Source organism: Frankliniella occidentalis, unplaced genomic scaffold, assembly GCF_000697945.3.
Source record: "Frankliniella occidentalis isolate FOCC.00 unplaced genomic scaffold, Focc_3.1 Scaffold4, whole genome shotgun sequence".
Classification (NCBI taxonomy): domain Eukaryota; kingdom Metazoa; phylum Arthropoda; class Insecta; order Thysanoptera; family Thripidae; genus Frankliniella; species Frankliniella occidentalis.
Genome location: NW_026267134.1, coordinates 3,426,798 through 3,451,297, shown reverse-complemented (window position 1 = coordinate 3,451,297; position 24,500 = coordinate 3,426,798). Strand labels below are relative to the sequence as shown.

The window sequence follows — 24,500 nt, the reverse complement described above, 5'->3', positions numbered from 1 at the left end:
GGGGGGAGTGTCAGCGCTGACCACGTGCAAGACCAATGCCATGTGGTGTAGAGAACTGATGATCGGAACTCCGGAACTACCCTCGTGATATGCCACATGTTGTAGTTATTTGCTTCGTTGGCCAATTTGATACGCGAGTGGACATCTGACGCCGTTTTACGATGCATTGCGCAATTTTTAAAACGATGGCTGAGGCCCTGGGCATGAGCCGAGCGGGGGGCCACGGTCGATCGATAGGCTCGCGAGCACGGCCAGGGGGCAGGCGAGGCGGTGTCGGTTCGGCACTCCGCCGACTATCGTGGCTCCGCAGTCTCGTGGTGTACTGTGCGAAGCCCGGTTAGCTCAGTCGGTAGAGCGTGGGACTTTTAATCCTAAGGTCGTGGGTTCGACCCCCACATCGGGCGAATATTTTGGCTCCAGTGTGAGGCAACAAACGAGTTCGTGATATGATATCTGTTCAATATAGCCATCTCTCTGGTCATTTGGACGGAAAGCGGGAGGTTGAAAGAATAACGAACATAATTGATTGATTGATAGCTTTATGAACATTTTATGTAATTACAAAAAAAAAACTTTTATTACAATGCCATACAGCAGTCTAATAGTAATTTTAACTAAAATGAGATGTAGAAGATGTAAAACTTTCACACCAAACAAAAACAAAAAAAATGAAAATAATGGTAACACAGATATTCAGTCCACTTTAATTTTGTGTGGCAATGAGGAGTCAGTTAAGAAGGTACAAAAAAGAAAAACAAAAGGTTGGAGATTGAGCAACACAATGCCCTGCACTAAAGCAATGCAAATTAATTGGATTTCCATAACTATCTTACTGAACAAGGTGACTGTGTGCTGTGTTCCCCGATAATGAAGGAGACCACACCTTTCACGTACCATGCTTTGTCCAATTAGTACCAATGAGTATTTGGTTGAACTGAGTAGTTTGGCCATACAAGGAAATCCAACACTCCACACTGCCTGAACCTCATTGGTCACATGCTTAATGTCTACAGTTGTACAAATAGATAATTAAATACAAATTTGTTACAGTAATACAATAAAAAAATGAGCTAAAAGAACTACGATTTCACGTGGACTGATTTCGCAAGACCTCTACTCTCCATTCTTAACACACATCCTCCTAGCCACAAAGATTTTTTTAAAAAGGCTCCTTTGAACCATAAGTGAAAATTTCCTTAACTTTTAGTAATCCTTCATTTGCTGCAACCAGCAATATTATAAATATTATTATAAAGCATCAATTTACAGTACTTATAGAGAAATTAGGAAAAATGTAACATGGAAATGATGAGTGGACTATCAAGTAGGTACACTCATAATATTCAAATACTGCTCTTTGTTCACATGAACATTTGTACAAGTTATTCTCATACTTGAAAACAAATGTGTCATGATGCAAATACTATCAAAATCAAACATCAATGATTGATTTGCTTACAGAAACTTTCAATTAAGTATGATTAACTTCATTTAAGATCATTTTCAGGGCACACTAAGATAGTGAGAAGTAATGATACTGCTAACCACTAAAGAGAAAATCAATCGTCACAGCACTTTTGATTAACTAACATTCAGATATTGTATGAGCAAATTAATATAAAGGAAAGGGAACATGCATGAACATAAAATGCAAGAAAATGCCTTCTATCAAGAGTAAGGCTTTGGCTTTCTTGCTTGCTCCTCAACTTACTTGTTTAACTTTTAATTAACAAAGGCCTCTGATTCTGTGCTTCTTAACACAAAGATTGAGTAAGAATTTCATAACAGCATGTTTCCTCTCCAAACGAGCCAGTGCAAAAAAACCACAGCAAGCAATCAATATCATGCTTGGCAAATATTACTTCATAACATTTAAAATAAAATTTGAATCAAGGACTATTAAATTTCAATTACTTAAAACATTCAAAGCACTAGAAGAGACATCCCTGTAAATCTTAGAGTGCTTTAAGTTACAAGTCTTGCCAAGCATGATCTCAAGAACAAACATGCAGCTAGTGCTTGGATATTAGATCAAACACAACACAGGATAGTGAATCATTACAAATGATGCCAAGATATACAAAAAGGAACTTTCTTTATTATTTATCAGACTGAAATAATGACTGGCTTACTGTGATCAGGCTTGGGTTTCCAAATGAGCACACTAGTGCAAAAAAAGAAGAGACAAAACCCTCTAAACTTGGTCACAGAAGTTGCTCAACACGTTTTTTTAAGACTGAAAAGCAGTTACTTAACACATAATTATCAGTACTGTTCCCAAACAAGGGACATTTTTTCTGAGTTAGCATACTTGATATTTAAATAATTATATCATGTACATTCATGTAACATAATTTTGCAAGCACTCATGTCCTCTATTACACAAATTACAAGCAGAATCACACATACTTTATACTGTTGAGAAATGGAGAAGTAAGGTAATGATGCAATAATTGAATAGGAAAGAAAAGCAGTGAGGCGCAAAGAAAGGAGTTCAAACTTCAATCATCGTATACATTAACTCATAGGCTTCCACAATCACACACAAGCAAGAGCACAAATCTACATTTCGATTAGATTAAATGCTCGTACATACAAAACAAACTAACACCTTTTCACACAATCATAAATACATACATACTGCATTGGCCCAGATGCAAGACAGCTTCCATATTAGAACATAACAGCTCATAATCACCAACTAATTACAGAATAAAATCATAGAAACTTAAAAATTAACAGAAAAATTACACAACAGTATTAAAACAGCAACAAAGTAAGGTTGATGGGGTATCAATGCATGATTTTTTAAGTCTAAATTATAGCCATTAACCACAACTTAACTCTGTGATGTTAAATTAGCTGACAGATCACAATATATGATAAGTATAACAAAAACTTCATAATATCTGTGTATACTGTGCCAACAATTAGGAATAGCAAGTATACATCATTTTCAAAGAGTCAAACTTCATCTAATGGTCAAGCCAAATCACCAATCTACTTAATAATTAAAATAGCTAGGGTTTGTCATTTTAATGACACCAATGCTCAATTAAACTAAGCAGGTTTTACCTAACAATTACTCTGTCTCGCACTTGGGCCAATCCTGTGTGTACAAACACACTATCACTCACTCATCCATTCACTCATGGTTTTAAATTCTCCAATTTGGGAGCCTCCAACGTACTTGTAGTTTTGCAAACAAGAAGTTAGAGAGAAATGAAAACAAGGTGTTCTTTTCCTAAAACAAGGCCATCATTAGGCTACATACAAAATGTAACAAAACTAACAACCTATTTACAATCACTTCTCTGACAGGTATACAAAATAAATTTATGAGAAGAATGATGGAGGAAAACAATAGATAGGGAGGGAAACATAACAGAAAATAAGTAGCGAGAATACAGCAAGACAAGTTTGTCTGAATCACAAGACATAACACAACAGTACAGTTAAATATGCACCACTCTTTTGCTGCTTAAAAAATATTCATCCTCACATTTAAATTAGGTCTTAACTTAACAATTGCATCGATTGGATTCTGAATATACAGTCACAGGTTTTACCAAATTTCCTAAAGCAAGAAAAAATGGGAAGAGGAGTAAATAAATAATAAAATTCAACCTAGCTTGTGTAGGCCTCACATATAGACCTAACAACAATAACAACAACAACAACATTAGATCAGCTGGCTTGTACCAAATGCTGTCTTAAACAGAAATAAAACAATTTTCTGTTCAAGCAGCTTCTTCCACAATTTTATAAAAGAAAAATAAGCAAAAGGGGAAGAAGTAGGGGACATTAATAGACAAGATAGATAGGTAATCAATTTAGACAATCTGGGGAGTACTTAGATACTTTCAATGAAAACCTTTTATGTGTGTTTCACGACAATGACTCCAGGTCGCTGTTGTTGCTGTAGTGCTGTTCTCTGGTATGAGAACGGGTCAAGTTTCATCTGCAAAGAAAGAAAAAAAATGAATCATTAGGCATTTTAAAAACATATATAAATTGAGAAATTGAGTCACATTTAAAGAATGACTTTTTTACCTTTAGGATTCTTGGGTCTCCACATTGCTGTGGCAAAGCTCTTGAACTTGTGGTGAGTGCAAGAGGCATTTCCTGAGCATCATTTTCAAGACAGCCCTGCAATCTCTCATGGAGAATTTCTTGAGACGAAGGCAGTTCAGTGGGTAAAGGAGCAACTGGTGTGGGCTGTATTGTTTGTCTGTGCGGTGATGGATCATCACTAAACAGGTGGTCACCCTCCAGATGTCTTATTGCCTCAACAATAGTTTCGAGGTTTTGCCTGGATGTGTTGATATACAACCTACAAATAATTAAATAAACAATTACACTTATAGCCTCATGGGATTTTTTTTTTTACCAATTGGTCTATAAGAATAAATGAGAGAAATGAAGCTTTACCTGGCCTGAGAGTTCTCATCGGTGACAGAAGATGGTGAAGGCAATCTTTCAACTTCAACTTTGGGTTCTGCCTTGATTGCCGCCTCGAGGACAGTAGGAAGACGAGGTTCAAGAGCAGGTAAAACAGTTTCCAACAGTGTTGTTTGGACAGGCGACGGACAAGGAGATGCAGACACAGGCATTGCCAATGGAGGCAGTGGAGGGCCCTCAGGTTCTGATGTAAACATGATTGTAGGCGCTGCCACTATCGCTGACGGCTAAAAAGTAATTAACATCAAATGAGGTTCAGCTCTACAATAATTAAACAATACTTAAAAATAAGAATAACTGAGAAAAACTTACTTGGATTGCAGGTAAACCATCAACTTCATCTTTGAAAAGTCCTCTGTTGCTGTGGGTGGAACACTGTGATTCCCTACGAGGTGGAGGTCCATCCCTCTCAGAAATCTGTAATATGATATTGTAAAAACATTAATATAGAAAGAACAAAACAAAAATTTCAAAAATGGTTATGTTATCTTGCTTTCTGTTAGTTTAAAATTTCTCATAACTCACCGGTGGATGCAGAACAGTGTGAGGGAGCTCAGCTTCTTGTTTTAAGTCAGGGTACAAATCCTCTTCAAGAGGTGGATCCTCAGGCCAGGAAGCAACCTATTAATAAAGTAAGCGTCATTAGGAATTGTCATCTCCGATTGATTTCTTTTTTTAATTTCATGATTATTTGTAACAACATCATGGGCACAGTTTTATCATACAAACCTCATGTTGATATTGCAGTTGAGCACGATCAGGGTACAGTTGACTTTCCAGAGATTTGACTTGATCCTCCAGCAAAAGTCTAATGCGTCTCTCACGCTCCAGGTGTTGACGCAAATCAATCAATTCACGTCGAAGCAATTCTGAAGCACTGTCCTGCTCAGCCGAGGGGACTGTAGTGCCTCCAGTGGCACTCATGCTCACAGGTTCTGGTGACATGCTTCCAATTCCTTCATCTGAAGATTCACTTATAGGAGCAGGAACAACCGTGACAGGACCTAATAGAAAACAGACCCACAATAACAATTTTAGAATACAATTCAAATTAAGATATGAAAGAGGGAACATATAATAATTTGACAGCTACAGTACCTGAATCTAACTTCCGCTTCTTTGAGGTAGTGGACGCCTCTCCTTCATGCTGATTTATGATTCTCTTCAGCTGACAATTCTGTGAAAGAAGGCGCGTTTTTTCCTGCTCCAAAGTATAGATGTATTCCGCTGTTTGCTGCAGGATAGCAGCCTGTAACAATAAAAACCAAAATAATTAATTAAGTTAAATATGTTGTAGCGAAATAATTACTAACTACAGACAGACAGTTTCCTCCAAGCAAAGTGGAGAGAGATTGGTATTATCTCTTACATCTCAATATCAGGGCAAAGCAGGTCTCATTGCTGTTTCATCATTGCTTAAATTGTAATGCCAGTATCGTAGAGGGCTTTCCCTCTTCCCCTCCACCAGCTCCACATAAAGGGAAGAGAAGAGGGTAGGGGCAGAGAGAGGGGGTGGGTGGGGGGATCAGGAACAAGGCTCGGACCAAGCCCCACCAAAGGCGGGTCTCTCGTCTCGTCTTTGTCTGAAGCGCAAAGCAGAGGCAAGCCACGCCTGGCCGGGGCAGGCCACGCCGGCACCACCAAGCAGCTGTGCATGGTCGGCCATCGCCGCCATCGCGCTGCTAGCGTCCAGAGGCCCCGACAGCCGGCCGGCCGGCGAGCTGCTTGCCCCCCACCACCAACCACCCTGCCGGCCAAGGTCTCTCCCCCCCCCCTCTCCCCTCGGTCCCTTTCTTGGAGCCCGCCTTGTAGGCAGCCCACCCGACAGGACCAGCAAGCACCACGGACCTGTCCAGACTTGCCGAGACTTGCCCGCGCGCACTCCCGCCCAGATTTACTTTCCGCGTCCTCATTTTCCCCGAATAGCCTGAGAATAATTTTGGCGGGCAAAGGCGGGCGTTCAGCCTCCAGAGGGCCGCTCGTTCGCGGGGTAAAACAGCCCCTGGAGGAGAGCGACTCCAAAGGGGGACACAAGACGCCGAGGGCAACGCGGGTAACAGCTGAGCTGGGCCCGGCCAGCGCCCAGCAGCAGCTCGGCGCGGCCGCGGCCAGCGTGGAGCGTTGCCCGCGCTCATTCAGGCCCCCCACAGGCCGCCCCGCCCCGCCACGCCGCGCCCCGAGTCGAGGCCCCTCCGAGGCCCCGCGAAGGCCCACGAGGAATGCAGTGTGCCCCCTCCCCTCCTCTCTTTCTCTCCGCCGAGCCGCAGTTGAAGGTTAGCGCGGCCAACCAACAACCCGGCGCGGCGCGGGCGCGGCGGCGTGGTCCGACGGAGTTATTTATAACCCGGAGAGCTCCCCGCCCCGCCACGCCGCGCCCCTCCCAGCCACTCACTCCTTTCCTCTGCGGTGGTTTGAACCGCGCCGCGCTCGCTCGCTACGCCCTGCCATCCGGCATCCGGGATGAGGCGGGGCGACGAGGCTTGGCGGGGCGGGTGCGGCGGGGAAGTGCAAGAGCCCTTGCACCACGCCGCGCCACCGCGCCAGGCCCTGCAGGCTCGGGTTCACACGACTCCGAGCTGCGCTGCGGCTGCACGGCCCGGCTGAGGCAGGTCAGGGAACATGCGCGCGCGGGCGTGGCGTCGCCAATCGCCTGAGCCGCGTCGCGAACATGATGGTGATTAGATTCAAGCGCCCCGCTAGACGAGGCCGACTCTGTGTATGCCGCGCCGGGGCAGCGGGGGGCCACGGTGCGAGCGATTGGAAAACAAAAGACCGGCGCGAAACGATGGGGGCGAGGGTCGGACTCTGGTGCCGCCGCCATACCACCCCCGTCCGCGGCACGTCGCCGGTGTCATCCTGGACGGCACGGCGCGTCGTCGCACCGCGTCGCGCTCCAGCACGGCTAGTGGCATGACCGGGCTGGGCCGGCCGGCGCGGCTCGCCACGGCCCGGGGGCCCAGACCCCGGAGCGGCAGCCTCGGCGGCAGCGGCTCGCCACGGCCAGGCTCCGCCAGGTGAAGGAACCAACGTCCTTCGACTTGTCCTCGCGCCGCCGTGGGTCGGGCGTGGCGCGGCGTGGCGGGCGCACTCAGCCGGGAACAGCGGCAGCCGCGGCGGCATGGCCGGCCCCTCCCTCGGTGCGCCCCGCTCGCTCACCAGCCGGGGCTCGCCGGCCGCGAGAAGCCGACCGGAATGAAAATCACGCCTTATATGCATCATTTTCCCCTTAAATACCGCGCTAATTGCCATTAACGAGTTGCACCGCCGCCATTATCGCCACATGCCCGGCCGTGTCGAACGGCCACGGCCCACAGCACCCCGCCCCACCCCGCCGGCTGCAGCTCAAGGGCCAGCCTGGCAGCAGCGCAGGCGGGCTTCCCCGGCATTCCCCCGGCAAGAGACGCGGCCCTCAAAGATACAGAATGAAAACAAAATGGAAACGCGCCGATCACCGCCGAGCGTCCACAAAATCAAAGCGACGCTCTCGCCGCTCCTCCCCTGCGAAGGGGGGCGGGGCGATGCGCGGCTGGGAGGGCTGGGCTCCTGGGGCTCCGCTGGGGAGGGCGTCCCGTCTGGGCCGCATTGATCGGCGCCGCGCCGCGTTGTGCCGGGGCCGCGCAGGCAGGGGCCGCGCACCACGCCGCGGGGCCAACGCCAGGGCGGCCGGGGCGTGGCGCACATCCCCGGCGGGCAGCAGCAGCAGCGCGCGGAGCGGCGCGGAGCGGGAGCGCGGCACCCAGCCGTTCCAGGGCAACAGGTACACAGCCGACTCCCTTTAATTCCAGAGCCACAGGCCCTCGCCGGCGGCCCTGGTGCCCGGCACCACACAACAGATGGGTAATTAGCAAAGGCTCGCCCCCTTTTTACTCCAAAATAAAATGAGAGAGGCGTCGAACCCGCGGCGGCGGCCTGGCCACCAGCGGCAGCGGTCCGGCCGGCCGCGTCGCCTCGCCGTGCAGTGGCATTGGCGTGCCCGGTGCCCGCCGGTGCCCCTCGCCGCGCCGGCCGCCACTCCTCGCTGCCTGGAATGCAGCTGCAATGCAAAAAGTAAAGACGGCGGCGGCGCAACAAGCCTTGCTCGGCAGCCAGCCGGCGTGCTCGGCGTGCTTGGGCCTGGTCGGTCCGGTCCCTCCGCTCAGCCGCACACCGCGGGACGGGCCCGGGCCGCGTAGTTGTAGTGTAGTACGTAGTAGAGGTGGCCGCCACGCCCCGCCACGTCGGGCCGCGGGGGCCGGGCCACGAACTGCGCAGTACAGTCGTCACGACCACTCCCGCCTCGGGGCGCCAGCGCCCGCCTCCCGGGCGGCGTCAGGCTGATGGGAGTCCTGACGTTGGCAAAACGCACAGCGCCATGTCGGGGAAAGGAAGCGATGCGTCCGTCCCTCCCAGCGCCTGCTGCGCCGCCTGCTTGGCACAGCCGTGGTGGTGCACTCGCCTCGCAGCAAGCAAACGCGCACGCGGGGCCAGCGCACCGAGTTTTACTCGGAGGGTTTCGCAGGTTGGCAACGCTGGTGGTGGCGTGGTGAAGGCGGGACGCCCGAGCAGGCGGCCAGGACAGGCGGGCGAGCTGGCCGGCCTGGCTGCCTGGCTGGCGGCAAGCACGCTTCCCTCCCAACCCCAGCTGTTCCCCTTACCCTGACCCTCCCACAGCTGGTCCTCCCTCCCTTCCCTCCTCCCCCTGCTTTGCAAGAATGGAATGAAATGGAGTGACAACGACAACGGACCCGCCTCCCCGTCCCGCGCCCCGAGGGTTTAGTACCGATGTGAGCAGAGGAAGGAAATCATTAGATCGAAAACGCGCCATAAGCTTGGGGCTAATTGGCTAAATTCGACTCTGAATCAAGAGTATGGAGAAACAGTGACGCGCGCGCGAGCACCAACTTTAGCAGAGGGAGAGAGACCGGGAGGAAAAGCAACACAGACAGAGAACGGGGGAGTTTGATTGTGAGAATCCTCGACGAGTTTCTCTGCAGATAAAGTAGAGCGGCGGCGCGCGCGTCAAATTAACTGAATTAATGTTTTTCATTTTTTAATTAATTACCAGGACTGCACACCTTGTGGCCACGGGGCGATCGTAAAGCCAGTGCGCCCGCGCCGGGGCAGAGCCAACTAGCGCAAATAATAATAATAAAAGCAGTGGGGAAGGAGGAGGAGGAAGAAGGCGCGAGAGGGTCGGCAGAAAAAGACACAGAGAGGGGTGGGGGAGGTGGGGTCCTTGACGACACCGCGGCGTCTACCTAAAGGGACACCTGCCGCCTCGCCGGCTGCGCTGCCGGTGCTGCTGACCCCCGCCCCGCCCCGGGCCGGCCTCTCCGGCCCCCGGGCCTTTGACCTTGGCCAGAGTCTGGCCCGCGAGGCCTCCCTGGCCAATCAAAATGGAGCGCGCGTCAAAGGCGGCGCCACGTGCTCCTCCGGGCCGCCGTTTTCGCGCCGAACCCGTCGAATTTGAGGGGCGGCCGCGCCACCGAGCCGAGCCGGGCTCAAGTTGACGGCACTTAAGGTTGCAGTACTAGTAGGGGGAGAGACGGGCCGCACCCCAGAAAGGCAAGCTTAATAGGGGACTTAATTAAGCGAAATCGGGGGTCTGCCTAATCAGGCCCAATCAAGCCTCGTCGCGCGTAATCCCGCGCGCGAGCAGAGAGGCCCAAGACCAGACCAGCGCGCCGCCGCCCACCCCGCCTGGAGCCCCCTGGAGCTGGAGGCCCCCCGCCTGGAGAAGTCCAGTCCAGGGGCAATGTGCTGTGACGCAGCACTGCGCAGCACTACCAGGAGCAACAGCCTTTGCCGCCGCCGCCGCCGCTCACTCCAGCAAGACTATCCAGTGCTGCGCACTATACTCGCGGCTCCAGCAGATCCGGCCGGCTGCGGAGCCGCGCCGCGGAGTGCCAAAGGGCAGGGCACGGCGGCGTCCCAATGGGAAGGGGACACGTGGCCCGGGACCCATTTCCTCCCAACGCGACGCGGCCTGCCGGTGGCATGGCGGCGGCCCGCGCGGCGGTGACGCGGTGCTCGGTACGGCGCGGTACGGGAGGCTCCGCGCTGGGTGTCAGCTGACGGGACAACAAAACAGAGGAGACGCCCGCCCCTTTCCACCCCTTCCTCTCTCAAACTCCCCCTCCCCCTCAGGTAAATGTACGGACAGGTACGCTACACGCACAGGCCTCCGCCGCCGCGCCCGAAAGGGGAAGGAAGCGACACACAATGAATACCTAGCAGCAAGAGGGGAGTCCCCGGACAGGAACATCCACCCCAACCACATTGGGCGTCCAAGTGGCGCGCCAGGGCCAGCCCGGGCCAAGCATCCACCCCAACCACCATGTGGGGAGAGGCGTCCAAGTGGCACGCCACCGCTCCCCCGTCTTATGCAACCCCATCCGCACCGCACCGCGTCCTCTGTCCCTGCCCTGTCCACCACCCATTGACCGGCGTGGCGTGGCGGTGTGACGCGGCTCGCCACGGCGCGGCCCCTCATCGCCACGCCACGATGGCGCGGCGGCCAGCGCGGGGCGGGTAGGGCGGCGTTGGCAGCGCGGACAGCGCGCGCGGCCTCTGCTGCTGCTAGTCGTAGCGTAACGTACGGCCGTACGGGGAAGCGCGCCCCCACTCCAGCTCAGCAGCGCCCCGGCCCCGCTCATGCACCGGCAGAGGCCTTTCACTCCCCTCCCGGCCACGCCACACGGCCTCAGCCGGCCTCCTCAGCCACCTTCACCCGGCCTCGGCCGAGCCCTGAGGGCGGGCCGCCGCCGCCGCGCTGCTATTCGTCTTCCCCGCGCCTTGACTCGGCCCCACCCGAAGTGCAGCCGAAGGGAGGACACGTCGGCGGCTCCGCTTCGGCTCGGCAGGTAGCCGCGCTTGCCGCGCTGCCGCCTGACCGCACGGCCCCGCCCCGCTCGCTGACGCACGCCGCCGACGCCACGACCGGCGAGCGACCACGTGGTGCCATGAGGCTGGCCTGGCCGCCATCAGGCCGCGGCCCCGCGGGCCTGGCCACCCATGAGACGTGACCTGAAAGGCTCTAGAACACACGCCCGGCCAGCCGAGCGCGGCGGTTGTCCTTTTCCATGGCTGCTGCCCCACGACGCGACCGCCATATCTGATAAACTCATGACGGGAGCACATGACTTTTCAGGTTTTTCATATTCATATGTGCGACTGACGTTGAGGATATGTAGTTGGGGCGCGATGTGGGGAATACTCTGCGGTAGTCTTCACGAACGTAGCGTTCTGTAGGGTATGGGATGACATCGCAGGGAAAGGGTGAACAAGGGGAGGGGCATGCAGGCCACGAGGCGGCGCGAACGGGCGCGGCGGGCTGGCTGCCCCGCCCAGCCGCGTGGCCTGATCTCACCACGTGCACGTGGTCGAGGCGGCGGCGTCCGGCCCGGCCCGGCCCCACGCGGCCGCCCAGTCAGAATCGAAAAGTTGTGGGCCCGCCGGCCTGGTGAGTACCGCTCGGGTACCGCCGCCGGGAACCGGCAACGCGCGACCCAGCGGCCATTTCCGACTATTTCCAGATCACACCACACCAGAGGTGAGGCGAGGTTCACGGGGGTCCTACCTACGGTCGGTCGGTGCCACGCCCCGCCAACGACCGCGCCCACTCCCACCACCCACGGGGCGCGGGGCCGGGGCGCGGGGCCGGTGCCGCCCAGCCAACCAAAGAGCGCGCCTCCGACCAGGGGAGCGCCCGGCGCCTGCGTGGAGTCTGGCGATCGCCGGGCGCCTGCGCGAGCTGGGGGGCAGCAGTGCCCAGCAGCTGTGGCGGGGCAGGCCGGCAGCTGTGGCAGCTGCAGGCTCGCGGCCCGGGCTGGGGGGTTATTGCCTCTCAGTGACCCATCACGGACCCCACCCCGCCCCCGCCAGCCCCGCTCTGGTTCAGACCTAACCCACCGCTCGGGCCCGGGCCGCCGCCCCCGCAGGCCAGCCCGGCACACCCACGGGGAGACGGAGCGATACCGACCGACCGGCCAGACCGGACACTTGGCTGCGTCGCCCACGCACCCAGCTGGATTACGGGGGCCAATACCGGGCGGCCAGCACACTCTGCTCCACTTGGGCCTCCGTGTGGGCGGGAGAGAGAGAGGGGTCTCAGGACGGGCTCAGTCGCTCCCGGGAGCAGCACTTTCTGCCCACGCCCCGGCGCAGCTCGAGCAGCCCAGAGCTGGCCGTGGGCGTGGCCGGCGTGGTGGCGCAGCGTCTCGCGCAGCGGCGTTGTACGGCCAGTCAGCGACCTCGGGGAACGTTGGGCAGGGCGCGGGGCGGGGAGGCGGGGCGCCGTGGATCGATCGCAGCCTCCTCCCTCAGCTGACTCCCCCCGCCCGGGCCTCCAGCCCTTCGCCCCCATTCACCCGCCACCACCCCCGCGTCGCCCCGAGCCCGGACCCACCGCCGCAGCAGCGCGGGCGGCGGCCCCGGGCAGCGGCGGCAGCGGCGGCGCTTTTCCCGCGAAAAGTCATTAATGCCCCGACCAGCGGGGCTGGAGGCGGCGGCTCGGGGGTGGCGGGGGCTCGGGTCGATGGTTGCCGTGGCGACGCTACACTACTACGCCGCGCTGCCGCGCTGCCGCCCCGCCGCCGCGCCCGCCCCGCCGCACCGCGCCCGGCAGCGCCCGGCGCCGCCCAGCCCGGCCGACCCTTCGCCACGGCCCGGCCCGGCCAGCCCGCACAATATGCTAAATCAACACGGAATCAATATGACTCGGCGAGGCGGTGGCGCACCACGCCTAGGCGGTGCGGTGAGCGGCCCTGCCCGGTCCCACCCTTGGTGGTCCTCGGGGCGCGCGCGGGGGGCTCCCCTGGGATAGCGGGGGCGCTGCAGCCGGGGCGGATGCTGGGCCCGTCGCTTGGCGCAGTGCGGCCCCGGCCCCCCCACCCCCACCCTGCCCGGGGGCTGGGCTGGCTGGGCTGCTCTGGTGGCGACGACCTCTGCAACCTCATGCAGAAGGGGGCGGGGGCCCCGCGGGGGTGCAGCCGGTGCCACGCCCTTGCGGCCCCTACCCACCCCACTGGCGAGCTGCTGGCGCGCCATGGCGGGTCGCGACGCCAGCGCCACGCCGAGCGGCCACGCCCTTCCCCGCTGTGCCCTAGGACGACGCCGCCGACGCCGCTGCAGCCGCGCGCTGCTCTCCGCCGAGGCTCTGCCCGCTCCCAGTCCCACGAGCACCAGACGGCCGGGCCGGCCGGGAGGGGTCATAAACTCGAGATGATTTAAGCAAACGTAGGCCTGTTCATTATGCAAGCGATGCACGATGTCTGGCGTAGCGTGGCGCGGCATACGGCGGAGCAAGCAGCGGCCGGGCCACAACGTGGGAGCGAGGAGCACGCCGCCATGTTCGCACATGTCGTTCCGCCAGTCCCTTCCCTTCCCGTCGCGCGCCCGCGAGCAGCATGCCAAGCGGGGGGGGGGGGGCAGCAGACAGCGCTTTCAAAGGGCTGCGCGGCCGCGGGCCGGACGTGACGGCGGGACGGATAGCCCAACCTCACTTGAGCAGATCCTGCCGCCCGCGCCCCGCCCCGCCCCGCCGCCCGGCCCGGGCAGACGTCCGACTGATTGGGGCCGTTCCCCGGGCGCCCGGGCCGCCGCCGTCCCCTCCGCGATGATTCAATCCGCTCTCCTCTGCGCTCTATTAAAGCCCCCGCACCCTCCCTCTCTCTCCCCCCTCGCCGGCCCAAAGGGTGAGGCCGGGAGAGGAGAGCAGGCGAGACGCCCGGGCGGCCGCCACGCCCTAGGTCTCGCGTCGAGGCGACGCGCACCGCGGCGGGACGGGGCGGGGCCGGGGCAGTGAGGCGGGGTGCGGGCCGCAATTGTCTGGGCGTGGGTGAGAGGGGCGCGGGCGGGAGGCTCGCAGGGGGTCAGGGGGAAGGGGGCGCCCCGGCAGCGACCGGGCCCCGCCGGCCGCGCCCTGCCTGCCAAAAGCGCCGCCGCGCAGGGCCCCCAGGGCGAGAGAATGCATACAAAATGGCGCAAAACGCGCGGGGAGGTGAAGCCGGCTGTTGCGAGCGTGCCGTGAGAATCCTTGAGGCATTCAAAGTCGTGTGGTTCATCGAGCGTCACACCGCTCGACACGAGGAAGGCGCCGTCGTCGAGGCGACGACGGCGTTTAAGCGAGATCCTTGTGTGCGTGCGTGTGTGCGTGTCGAGACCGAAGTCGTGTCGTCGCGACCAACGGTCGACTGCGGCGGAAGTCGAGTCGGTGGGCGGACCACACGACCGGGGCCTAAGTGAAGCCTTGGGCCGGCAGTGCAGTGGGGCCCCGGCCCCGGCCGGCACCGCCCCGCAGCCACTGACCGAGGCGCGGCGGGCGCGGCGGGCGCGGCGGGACGCGGGGGAGGGGCGCGGGCAGGAAGGGGGCGGCAGGGGCCAGACAGAAAGCAAGGCCAGCAGACTGCAGAACTAACCGGGCGCGCCGGACGGGACGGGGCCGGGGCGAGCCGAGCCGGCCGGGTTGAGCTGCCAGCCGCAGCAGAGAGCCTCGCCAATGTGCCGGGTGGGGCCCCCAGGGGCCCGGGGGAGGAAGAGAAGGAGAAGGGAGGGGCGGAACCTCCTCCTTTCCCTGCTGCAGCTCACTTCAAAAAATAAAAAAATAAATAAAAACAGGCCTCTCTCCCCGCTGCTAAGCGTCCCGCCCGCCCACTTCCTCGTCGTCTGCTTCCCCCTCCCACCATCCTGCGGCTTTTGCGAACGCATCGACGCCAACGTTGCCTTACGAGTACGAGGGCGTGTCGGGGCGTAACGCCATTCTGTCGGCCATAAAGTTTAGCGAATGTGCCGTGCGCGGGCGAGCCGTGTCGTTACAATGTAGCCGGCACGGCTCAGTCCCGCCCCAGCCATTGCCCCCCGCCAGTCCTGACCTGGAAACTTGAAATGGATGACCCGCCAGGCCGGCATGGGCTCGCCGCCCAGCCGGGCCAGAGCCCAGCCCGGTCGCCCGCCTCGCTCGTTTTATTCTGCAAAACGAATATGAAGCGAGAGACAAACAAACAGTCGAAAAATCGAGGAGTTGAGACCGCACGGAGGGAGGGGAGGGAGAAGCCAAATAAAGAGGCAAGGACGCAGTCGGTACGGCGGCGCGGCTTGCATGCCCCCCCCCCCCGTGATCCCCCGCTCCCGCCGCCCGATATCTATGTGGGCCAGGCCACCGCGACCCACGCTGACCTCAAGGGCGCCAACCCCCCGCTCGAAAAACACGGCCGTTTACATTTTAACGTTGCGCTGGTACAAGGCGGGCGAGGCATATCACAGTAACATGTCTTGTGGCTGAATTTTTTTGGAATAAAGTCCAAAATGCCCGCAGACCGGCGCCGGTGGTGGGTGTTGGTGGCCTATCGTGCAGCAAGGGCGGGGGCGGTCGCCAGCAGGCGCGGGGGCCGCGGGCCGGGGCCAGGGGCCAGTGCGGTGCCAAAGTGCAAGGTGCCACGCCACGCGGGGAGGGGGAGGGGCGGGAGGGGGGCAGGGCAGGGGGTCGCACCCGGGGCCCTGCCCCTGTTACGCCACGCCGCGCCACGCCGCGCTGCGGCCCGCGTCCCGGACCTAAGTCAATCTCCCCCACCCGGCCCGGCCGGGCCGGCCGGCGCAGCTCCTAGACACAGCCAAGCTGACCTAGACAACAACTCGGCAGGCGCGTTGCACGCGGAGAAAAACAATAACAAACCGCACCGCAGAGGCAAGGCTCCATTCGTTCTCTTGCCGCGATTACTCTCTCTCTCTCTCCCCCTTTGCTGCTCTCTTTCTCTGCTCCCGCACAGCCGCAGCCGCCACCGGCGTCCCGCACACACACACACACACACCGCACGATGGGAAAGGAGGAGACGCAGCATTCGCGCCAAGGTTCAGGACGAGCAGAAATAAAAGGACGTGAAAAACAGCGAACGGGGACACACGTCCCCCCTACAGAGGGGCCGCGGGCTTGCAAGCAGTTATATCCGCGCGCCCCTCACTCTCTCTCTCTCTCTCTCTCTCACGCATACACATAGCGACCCCGGTGGTGCAAATCAAGTCATTTTCCACTCGGGGCCGCGAGCCTCGAGCACACGTCTCCGACGCACGTCTGCCACGTCCGCGTCGACCACCAACCACCACAAACTACATGTGCTACAACAACAACAACAACGACGACTGCCTCTTCCCACTGAATTGACTCGTCACAAACCGCACGCGCCCACTCACCTTGCTCAGCTTCTCGCCCTCGTGGTGGGGCAGCAGCGTGCGCAGCGACTGGAAGCCCGCGTTGATGCTCTGCATGCGGCGCCGCTCATTGGAGTTGGCGATCTCGCGCCGCATGCGCTTCTCCTGGTCCGACCCCGCGCGGTCGCTCAGCCTGGCGAAATGAAAACAGGAAAAAAAAAACGTCAGTCACATTTATGTCACAATCACAATCATCTTGCTCTCAAGGTCTTTGGGTTACACTGGGGCTTGGGGCTATACAGGAAACTTTTCTCCACAGTTCAGATACGCGAGGCTGGTGAGCCCCGCGCAGTTATGCAGCAAGCATTCACACGTGCAGGCGTGTTGCCTACTCGCTCGGCCCGTAAGGCGCCATGGTATGGTCAGGGGCGACAGGCAAATTCGCCTGCTCCCTGCTCCCCTGCGTGCGGTAAAGTATAACTGCAGAAGTGCGGGGGGTTAATCATCAGCCACCTACTACATTAATGTGGGAAAATTTTGACAAGTTTCACATTTTGATTATTTTTTTGAGCGCTAGGCCATAAATCCATAAAGTCCATAAAAGCCAGAACATGTTTATTGATGTAAATTTCTACATGAATGGTGGCCAGGCACGACACCATCACAGGTGAGTCATCGCCCCCGCGTCACCGAGAGTAAGCCCCACGGCCAACGCGGCCTTCGGCACGGCCCATGGCAGTCCCATGACTACTGGCCCGTGACCGGCCGGTTATTGAGGGGGGAAAGGGGGGCGGGGGAGGAGGGAGAGGGAGAGGCAGCCCAAGGGGGAAGGCCCCATCACACGTTCTCGTTGTCGCTCGGTCATCATTCTCGGAGCTGGTCGGCGCCGCTAGTTCGTAGTACCTCCGAGGGGCGATAATGAGGGACAAGAAGGGGGTGGGCTGGACGGGGTGTCGTGTCGCTGACTGGCGTTTACACGGCCTTCCGCACGGCCCTCCCTTCCCTCCTCTGATCAACCCGCCCGACACACCCGTTTCCATTTCAGACCCAGACCGGGGCAGGCAGGCCGGCCGGCCGGTCTGCCGCCGCCGTCATTTCCTCGTCGAATTACAGGACGCGCTTTTGTTTCCAAGGCCAGAGAGGCCAGACGACGAGACGAGCAGGCGCTGACCCCGGGCACAGCGCGCGGGCTGGGCGTAGGACGGGCGGACCCGCCGAGTCGAGCCCGCCATTCCGCACACTCGAGCACCCACGACGCGGCGCGGCGCGCGCCGGCCGCACCCGCAGCAGCACCGGCTTCGCCGCGGAGCCCTCCTTTCTTGCTGACCGAATGAATCGATAAGCGGGGGGATAATGCTGGGGCCAGACGCCACATGCTCTTGACGGCGCAGGCCGGGACTTATCTTATCATGACACGCTATCTGCGCGGCCACGGCGGCGTCCACTCACTCACACATGTGACAGGCGACTCAATGAAAGCCGAGCCCGGCCGACTTGTTGCCAGTGACGGCCACGCCATATCGCCGTACCTCGCGGGGGAGGCAAAGAGAACCGTGTGTTGTGGGTGTGGGGGGGGCCTCGCGGCGGGAACGGCCCCGACCCCCGACCCGCGCGTGCAACCGGGGGGACCCCAGGAGGGCGAACCGCGAACCCGTCCACCAGCTCCGGCCAGCTCAGCACCTACTCGCCCACCGGTCGCGAGGTGGGGAAAACCCCGCAGCTGCGCTGGCTAGGCGTAACTGAACTTCCAAGGAAAGAAAACGTGGTGCAGCCGCCTGCCTACCTCGGCCGCGAGCGTGCCGCGTGCCGCCCTTCACGTAGGCAGCCCCTCTCTTACTCGCTCCCTCACAGCTGACTCGCCCCGACCCGAAAAACTTTCCGACCGGGCCGCGCGCGGGTCCCATCCCATGCAGCGGCCCCATAGCGGTGGTGGGACCCGCCTAGGCCTAGGCGACCGCTCGGAGGGGGCATCAGCTGACCGCAGTGACGCAGTTCCACGAGCCCCGCTGCGCCGCGGCCGCGCGCTCCGCGGCCCCGCCTAACTGGCGCGCGGAGGCGGCGGAGTTACGGCGCTGTCAGCGGCCCCGCTGGCGCCACTGCGCCGCCGCCGGCGTAGTCAGCTGACGGCGGGCCCAGGCCGGGTCGGGCGCCGCCCCATGTCCCACAAATAGCGCCGCGCCCACGGCCCAGGCAGGCAGGCAGGCCGACGCCTGACGGCGCCGGTCTTTACCTGGGCAGCAGCAGCACGTCGCGGCACGTAAGCCCCCCGCGAGTGGCAGCGGCGGTGGCGGTGGAGCCAGGCGGAGCCAGGGCCCAAGTGGAACAAGGTCGCACACTGCGTCGCGTCGTCTCCGCTGCTGCAGCAGCAGCACACACGCCGCGCCAGGCCACGCCTCGAACCATGACCACCGCCAACCCCGGCATCACGCGGGGCCCCGCCCCGCCCGGGCTCTGCCGACGCCTAATCGCGGCACTAATGCTGCTGCAGCTGCCTCAGCTGCTGCACTTGGTGGGTGCGGCAGCAGGGACAACCGCGGCCGTCTTACCCCTCCTCCTCGGCGCAGGGGGGTCACGGCGGGGAGCAGGAGGAAGAGGAAACAAAACGGTCCCGCTGATTACAGGTGGCCCCCCCGTACAGTACACGGCGCCGCGCCGGGCCGCCGCCGCCAATGCGCGAGGGAAAAAACAAAACAAGGTCGGACGCTACATAACGAGCGGCATTACCAGCCAGCGAGCAGCACCGGGTTACCTCAGGCGGTCGTCACAGATTCACCCGCTCCATTAAACATACGCACTCCATCGACCCACCCGGCCCAGCCGCGGGGCCGCGGGGCGTCTCCACGGCGGCGGTGTGGTGTCCCACAAGGGCCGTGGCGCGGCGCGGCGGGGCCGGGCCACGGCGGCGGCGAGGCTCCCGCCGACACGCAACCCCAACCCCGCCGGGGCCGCGGGCACGACACGCCCGCCGGCGCACATGACGCGCGCGCACACTCAGGCGGCTGCCGTGCCGCGCGGCCAAAGCGGGTCGAGGTCAAGTTTGAACCGCACGGGAGCTACTCGCCGAGCAGCGGCGCGCGGGGTGCACGCCGGCCACCCCCTCGAGAGAGTGATGGTGGTGTAGCCGCCTGCCCGGGCCCGGGCGGCCGGGCGGGCGTTCAACCCCCCGCGGGGCCCGCGCGGCCACGCCCCGCACCGCCAGGGCGGCCCGGCCGCGCGCTCAGCTGCACCGGCTGTAAACGCTCGGCGCGAGCTAACTGTGTACGCTTCAGCCGGAAGCGACATCTGTCGAGCGGAGTGGCGTTATGTAAGCACGTGACGCCAGCCCGCGCGAATGTATGGACACGCACCACCACCACCACCGGCCGGCAGGCAGGCGCGCACACTTGTGCAGCTTATCGCCTCTCGCCGTGCGGTGCGGTGCTAGTCGCCCGCGGGGAGGGCATCCTTGACGCCGCATCCATGTATTACCTGACGGGTTGCAAACTAATGGAAGTGGCGGTGCAGATACTATGCGGGTAAAGAAGCAAAACGGACAGGCGCCGCGCGCAACAAGGAAGACGTCCCCGCGACGTCGTTTACGCGACGATTCAGAAGAGAGGACGGGGTGCTGCGCGGGGCTCAGGAGGAGGCGGTAGGCTCAGACGCACAAGGTCGCAACCTCCAGACAAACCCGCCACTGAGTATGTATGCGAGTTGCAGCGCACCTCGCTGCCCCCCCACCCCCCCTCTTTCCCCCTCACATGTACGCAGGCACGCCGCTCTCTCACACACACAGGAGGCTAACTGGTGGCATCGTTCATTCATACGACTAGTGCGGCTCGCGGCCCATTCAGCCGCCAAGCCGGGCGTGGCGTGGCGTAGCGTCGCGATAGTGGAACGCGCCGAGGCGGCCGGCGTAGTGAGCGGGAGCGCGCCGGGGCCGCGCACAGCTCAGCGCAAACGGTTTTACTTCTCCGCCATCCGCCCCATGCGTCCGATCGCTCGGTCCCGAGCCAAGCGCCCGTCCTACACTACGAAGACTACGGCAGCGCGGTGACAGGAGCTTTCGCTCCGCCCCGGTGTGCTGCGCGGCGGCGGGCCCAGCAGCGTCGCACACAAATGGAGCGGTCTTGTTTTCTCGAAGGGGCTGAGTGAGGGAGCGGAGTGGAGCGGTTCTGTTGTTGGGGCTCCTGCTTGTTTACCACGACGCCGCGGCCGGCGGGCCCTGGGGGGCCCTGGGGGGGCACACCGGGGAGAAGGGGGGCGGGCGGCAAGGTTACAAGGCCGTACTACACCGCCCGGGCCTGCCGGGCCGACCAACCTGTCGTGCGGGGCCGGGGCCGCGTCGCCCAGGGCCGTGGATGACCGCCGGCGGGCTGGCTGGTGCTGGGCCCGACAGAGCCGCCGCCCGGGCCGAGCACGGCCGCCCGCCACTTCCAGAATAAGTTGATTATACACCCAGCCGAAACACACACACACTCTACGGCGTAGCGTGGCCCGCCCGACTCGGGCCGTTCACCACGCCAGCCAAAGCCGCCTCCTTCCTTGGCGCCAAAAAGCCCCGCGCCAAGCGGTGGGCGTTTTGTGTTGGCGCGAGAGGCCCGCCCCGGCCCGTCCGCTGTTCTCTAGGAGGCGCCCCCGGGCGCAGCGAGTGATCATCTGGAGGACAGCGGGGTGCGCTCGCCTAGCATAGCGGCCCCGTGACTCACGCGAAAGCAAAGTGCGCCATCGAAACAGGACCTCCCGCCGGACTGACTCACCGCGGGCGCCATACGCACTGACTCACGCCCCGTCGAGTGGTTGGTCAGCAGGGACAGCAGGCTGGCCGCCTAGCCCGGCCAGGACACCTCGGAGAGAAACCGCACGCCGGCGGGCCAGCAGGAAAAAGTAACTACCTGCATCGATTGAGTGCAAGTGCTAAACATCACCTGCCTCGCGCAACCCCCAACCCCTCCTCCTCCTCCCCGCAGGACAAGTTGCAGGTCCGACAGTTTTCTCTGCAGCAGTGATCGCGTCCCCTACATGGAAACGTGTCCGCGCGGACCCAGCCCCGGCCGGCAGCTGCCTCCAGCTGCGCCACGCTCTCCACACCTGTTTACAGCTGCCCCCGCCCGCGTCGCTCTGCGCGCCCTGCTGCTGCCCGCATCCGCTTACAGGCCTGCAGAGCCGGTGCAGCTGCCCCCGCACCTGCCGCAATCGCACCTGCCTCGCTGTCCTGTCGCCGTCAGCCGGCGCGCGGCACTTTCTTCCACCCGGCCCGAGGGGGGGACCTGTATGCATTTGGTTTGTAGATGCGGCGTGGCGGGGCGCGGCGTCGAGCCGCGAGGTCCACTGGCGCCGCCCTCGGCACACCTGCACGGCGCCAGTCAGCTGACGAGGCAGAACAGCACGCAGCTGATAACAGCAGGAACCAGGTCAGCCACCTGGCAGGCCGTCAGCTCACAGTGCCGCGCAGCTCACCTGTCGTCGCCGGCCCACAAGGCCATAGGGCCGACTGCCCGCACGCCATACCATACAAATGCCGGACTAAATCATTTTTTATTTTATTTATTTTTTTATGCCGCGGTTGTGCCGCCCCGCTCGCCGAGAGCAAACCAGAGCAGGCGGGCGAGCGAGTGTGGCCTTTGATCCCCGTCCCAATTTTCCTCGTCCATATCGTCGGTCGCGGGCGGGGAGTAACTCGCGCTATCTGCCAACAGCTGGTTGGGCTTGGGCGCGCGGCGCGCGACCAGACATTGCACAAGTTGCACGCCGCCGAGCCCGCCACCCCGCGGCGCCTCGCGATCCGCGAGCCGGCTGGGCCCCACGGCGCGGGGAATACAGAGGACATGCCGAGAGAATGGGGGACACCACGGGCCGGGACCGCGACGCAAATCAGCTGACGGTGTGGACCGCGCCGCGCCGCCACGCCGTCGCCCGGTGTGAGGCTACGCCGCGCCGCGCCACGCCAGCCGATGCCGCGCGGTACGGCGGCGTCGCCACCTGTTTCGGTTACAGGCGAGTGCTTACGTCAGGCCGGTTAGCGCGGCGCGGCCCGGCGGCCCGGCCCAAAAATAACACGCCCGCCTGGCCGTGCTGGGCTGCGCTGGCCGCGCCGGCTGGCGGCCACGTCGCCCTACCCGGCCCGCGCCACGCCCCGCCACCGGGTCAGCTGAAGGCGCCGCGGCGGCCGCCCCACCCCCCCGCGGGCCCCGCGCCCGCGCCCCTGCAGTGCGACGACACGGGGTGACGAAACGCGTCGCCGGCTTACATCAGGTGCGCCACACCCGGCTGGCGAGCCTGGCCTGTGTGGTGGGCCCCACCCGTGGAGGAAGAAATGCGGACAGGGACGCGCAGCCAGACACCTGTCAACACTCCACGTATCGCGCCCCATGAAGCTGTCCGGTGCGGCGGCGGCGCCCCGGGCGCGAGATATCCGTCGTAGTGACTCAGAGTGGCGCCGCGCCCCGCCCTGCGCGCTGGGCTGAGTCACCGCCCCGCCCCACCCCACCACCCACAGCTGATTCACCGGCAGCGCCAAAGCTCCCGGCACACAGAATCAAATACAAGCCAACTGCAAAATTCAGCGCCGGAGATGGAGTTCCCGTGTCCCTGTCCAGACCGACTTGTCACCACTCCCCTCCGCTACGACGCAGCCGGTAGGGCGGGGGCCTGGAAAGGGAAGGGAGGGGGGGGGAGGTGCACAGGAAGGGCGGGAGAGTGCTGGGCGGGGTGGAGCAGCGCTTCACATCACACGAGCAGAGCGCAAGAGGCACAAGCTGGGCGTTCCACGCCGGGCGCCCCGCCCCGCCCCACCCCCGCGCCACACCCTGGGCCGGCGTGGCCGAGCGCGGCCCGGCCCGGCAGCGCGGTGGGCGGCGGCCTCCTCCCGGCCGGTGCGCCGAGCCGAGCGCGGCTGGCGGCACCTCGCAGCCAGCCATGTGACTGGCAACAGCTGACTAGTCTTCCGGTCCTGGGCGTCGCGTTGAGGCCAAGCCCTGGGGAATACGTACCCGTCGTAGGACTCCATGGCCTCGTCCGACATGTTCCCGTCGCACAGCACTGCGCCGCAACGCGCCACACACACACTTGTAGACACTTCCCGCTGGCGCGCCAAGCGCTCGGCCGAGCCTCTCACACACACACGCACGCACGACGCTACGACGCACTCCAGGGGCCGGCTGCCTGACTACTGAAGCCTCCTCTCGCCGCCGCCGCACCGCCGCCAGCCAGCAAGCATCCCGCCCAGAGCGTAAGGCCGGGACGGGGCCGGCTCGCCACGGCCAGGCCGGGGTGCGCGCCACTCGGCTGGGCTCGCCGCGGCCCGGCACCGGCGAGGCAAAGGCGGCAAGTCCTGGTGCTGCGCGCTGCGCTGGCCCGCCGCACCGCGCCCCGCTGCTGGCTGGCACTTTGAGCCTGCTGGGCCTGCGGGGAGTGGAGGGGAAGGGAAGGGACGCGGCGCAGCGCGAGCGCGACGCAGCGCGGCAGCCGCGGGAGCAGCCAGCCATTCATCGGCGTGTTGGCCAGGCCGCACCGCGCTCCATGCCGCCGCGCCCTCCGCGCCCGCACCGCCGGTTCAGCGCCATGCCTTCCCTTCCTTCCTTTCCTCTCTGCGGCCTCTTTCGCCGCCTCCTCCTCCTCCTCCTTCGCACACTGCACTACTCGTGCATTTCATCTCGCACAGGGACTTTGCAGCTGCATCCCCGCCGAGTCCCGACGTGGTCCCGACCGGCCCAGCGGCCACCCCAGCTGTGCGAGCTGCAAGTCAACGCGGCGGCCCAGCCCTGCGTGCTTGCAGATACTCGCCTTGCAGACCATTCTCAAAATGCAGACTCACGCTGCTTATCCATCCGGTGGGGTGCTTCACCTGCGACACAGCGACTTGTTTTCCAAATATATTACGTGTACTTGCGAGTACCCCCCCCCCCCTTCCACACCCCTTGGCCTATGTCGTTGTT

General features: G+C 61.2%; 1 protein-coding gene and 1 non-coding gene across 3 annotated transcripts in view; one reads left to right on the top strand and one right to left on the bottom strand.

The window, feature by feature from the left end:
* The first annotated feature begins 331 nt into the window (after nucleotides 1-331).
* Trnak-uuu (transfer RNA lysine (anticodon UUU)) lies at nucleotides 332-404 on the top strand. Its single transcript has one exon. It is a non-coding gene; the product is annotated as a tRNA-Lys (tRNA).
* Nucleotides 405-522: 118 nt separating this feature from the next.
* Nucleotides 523-24,500, bottom strand: part of LOC113204175 (helix-loop-helix protein 11) — a 26,612-nt gene continuing 2,634 nt past the window's right edge. The window contains exons 1-9 of one of the 2 annotated variants that reach the window (XM_026419237.2): nucleotides 23,556-23,792; nucleotides 16,627-16,777; nucleotides 5,560-5,710; nucleotides 5,191-5,465; nucleotides 4,987-5,082; nucleotides 4,774-4,878; nucleotides 4,432-4,688; nucleotides 4,054-4,333; nucleotides 523-3,961 (exon numbers count right to left, since the gene is read on the bottom strand). In XM_026419237.2, the coding sequence (XP_026275022.1) occupies nucleotides 3,878-3,961; nucleotides 4,054-4,333; nucleotides 4,432-4,688; nucleotides 4,774-4,878; nucleotides 4,987-5,082; nucleotides 5,191-5,465; nucleotides 5,560-5,710; nucleotides 16,627-16,777; nucleotides 23,556-23,587 (1,431 nt within the window). In that variant the 5' untranslated portion in view covers nucleotides 23,588-23,792 and the 3' untranslated portion in view covers nucleotides 523-3,877. Of the gene's footprint in view, nucleotides 3,962-4,053; nucleotides 4,334-4,431; nucleotides 4,689-4,773; nucleotides 4,879-4,986; nucleotides 5,083-5,190; nucleotides 5,466-5,559; nucleotides 5,711-16,626; nucleotides 16,778-23,555; nucleotides 23,793-24,500 lie in introns of those variants that run through there. The other variant, XM_026419236.2, reaches the window with a different exon arrangement.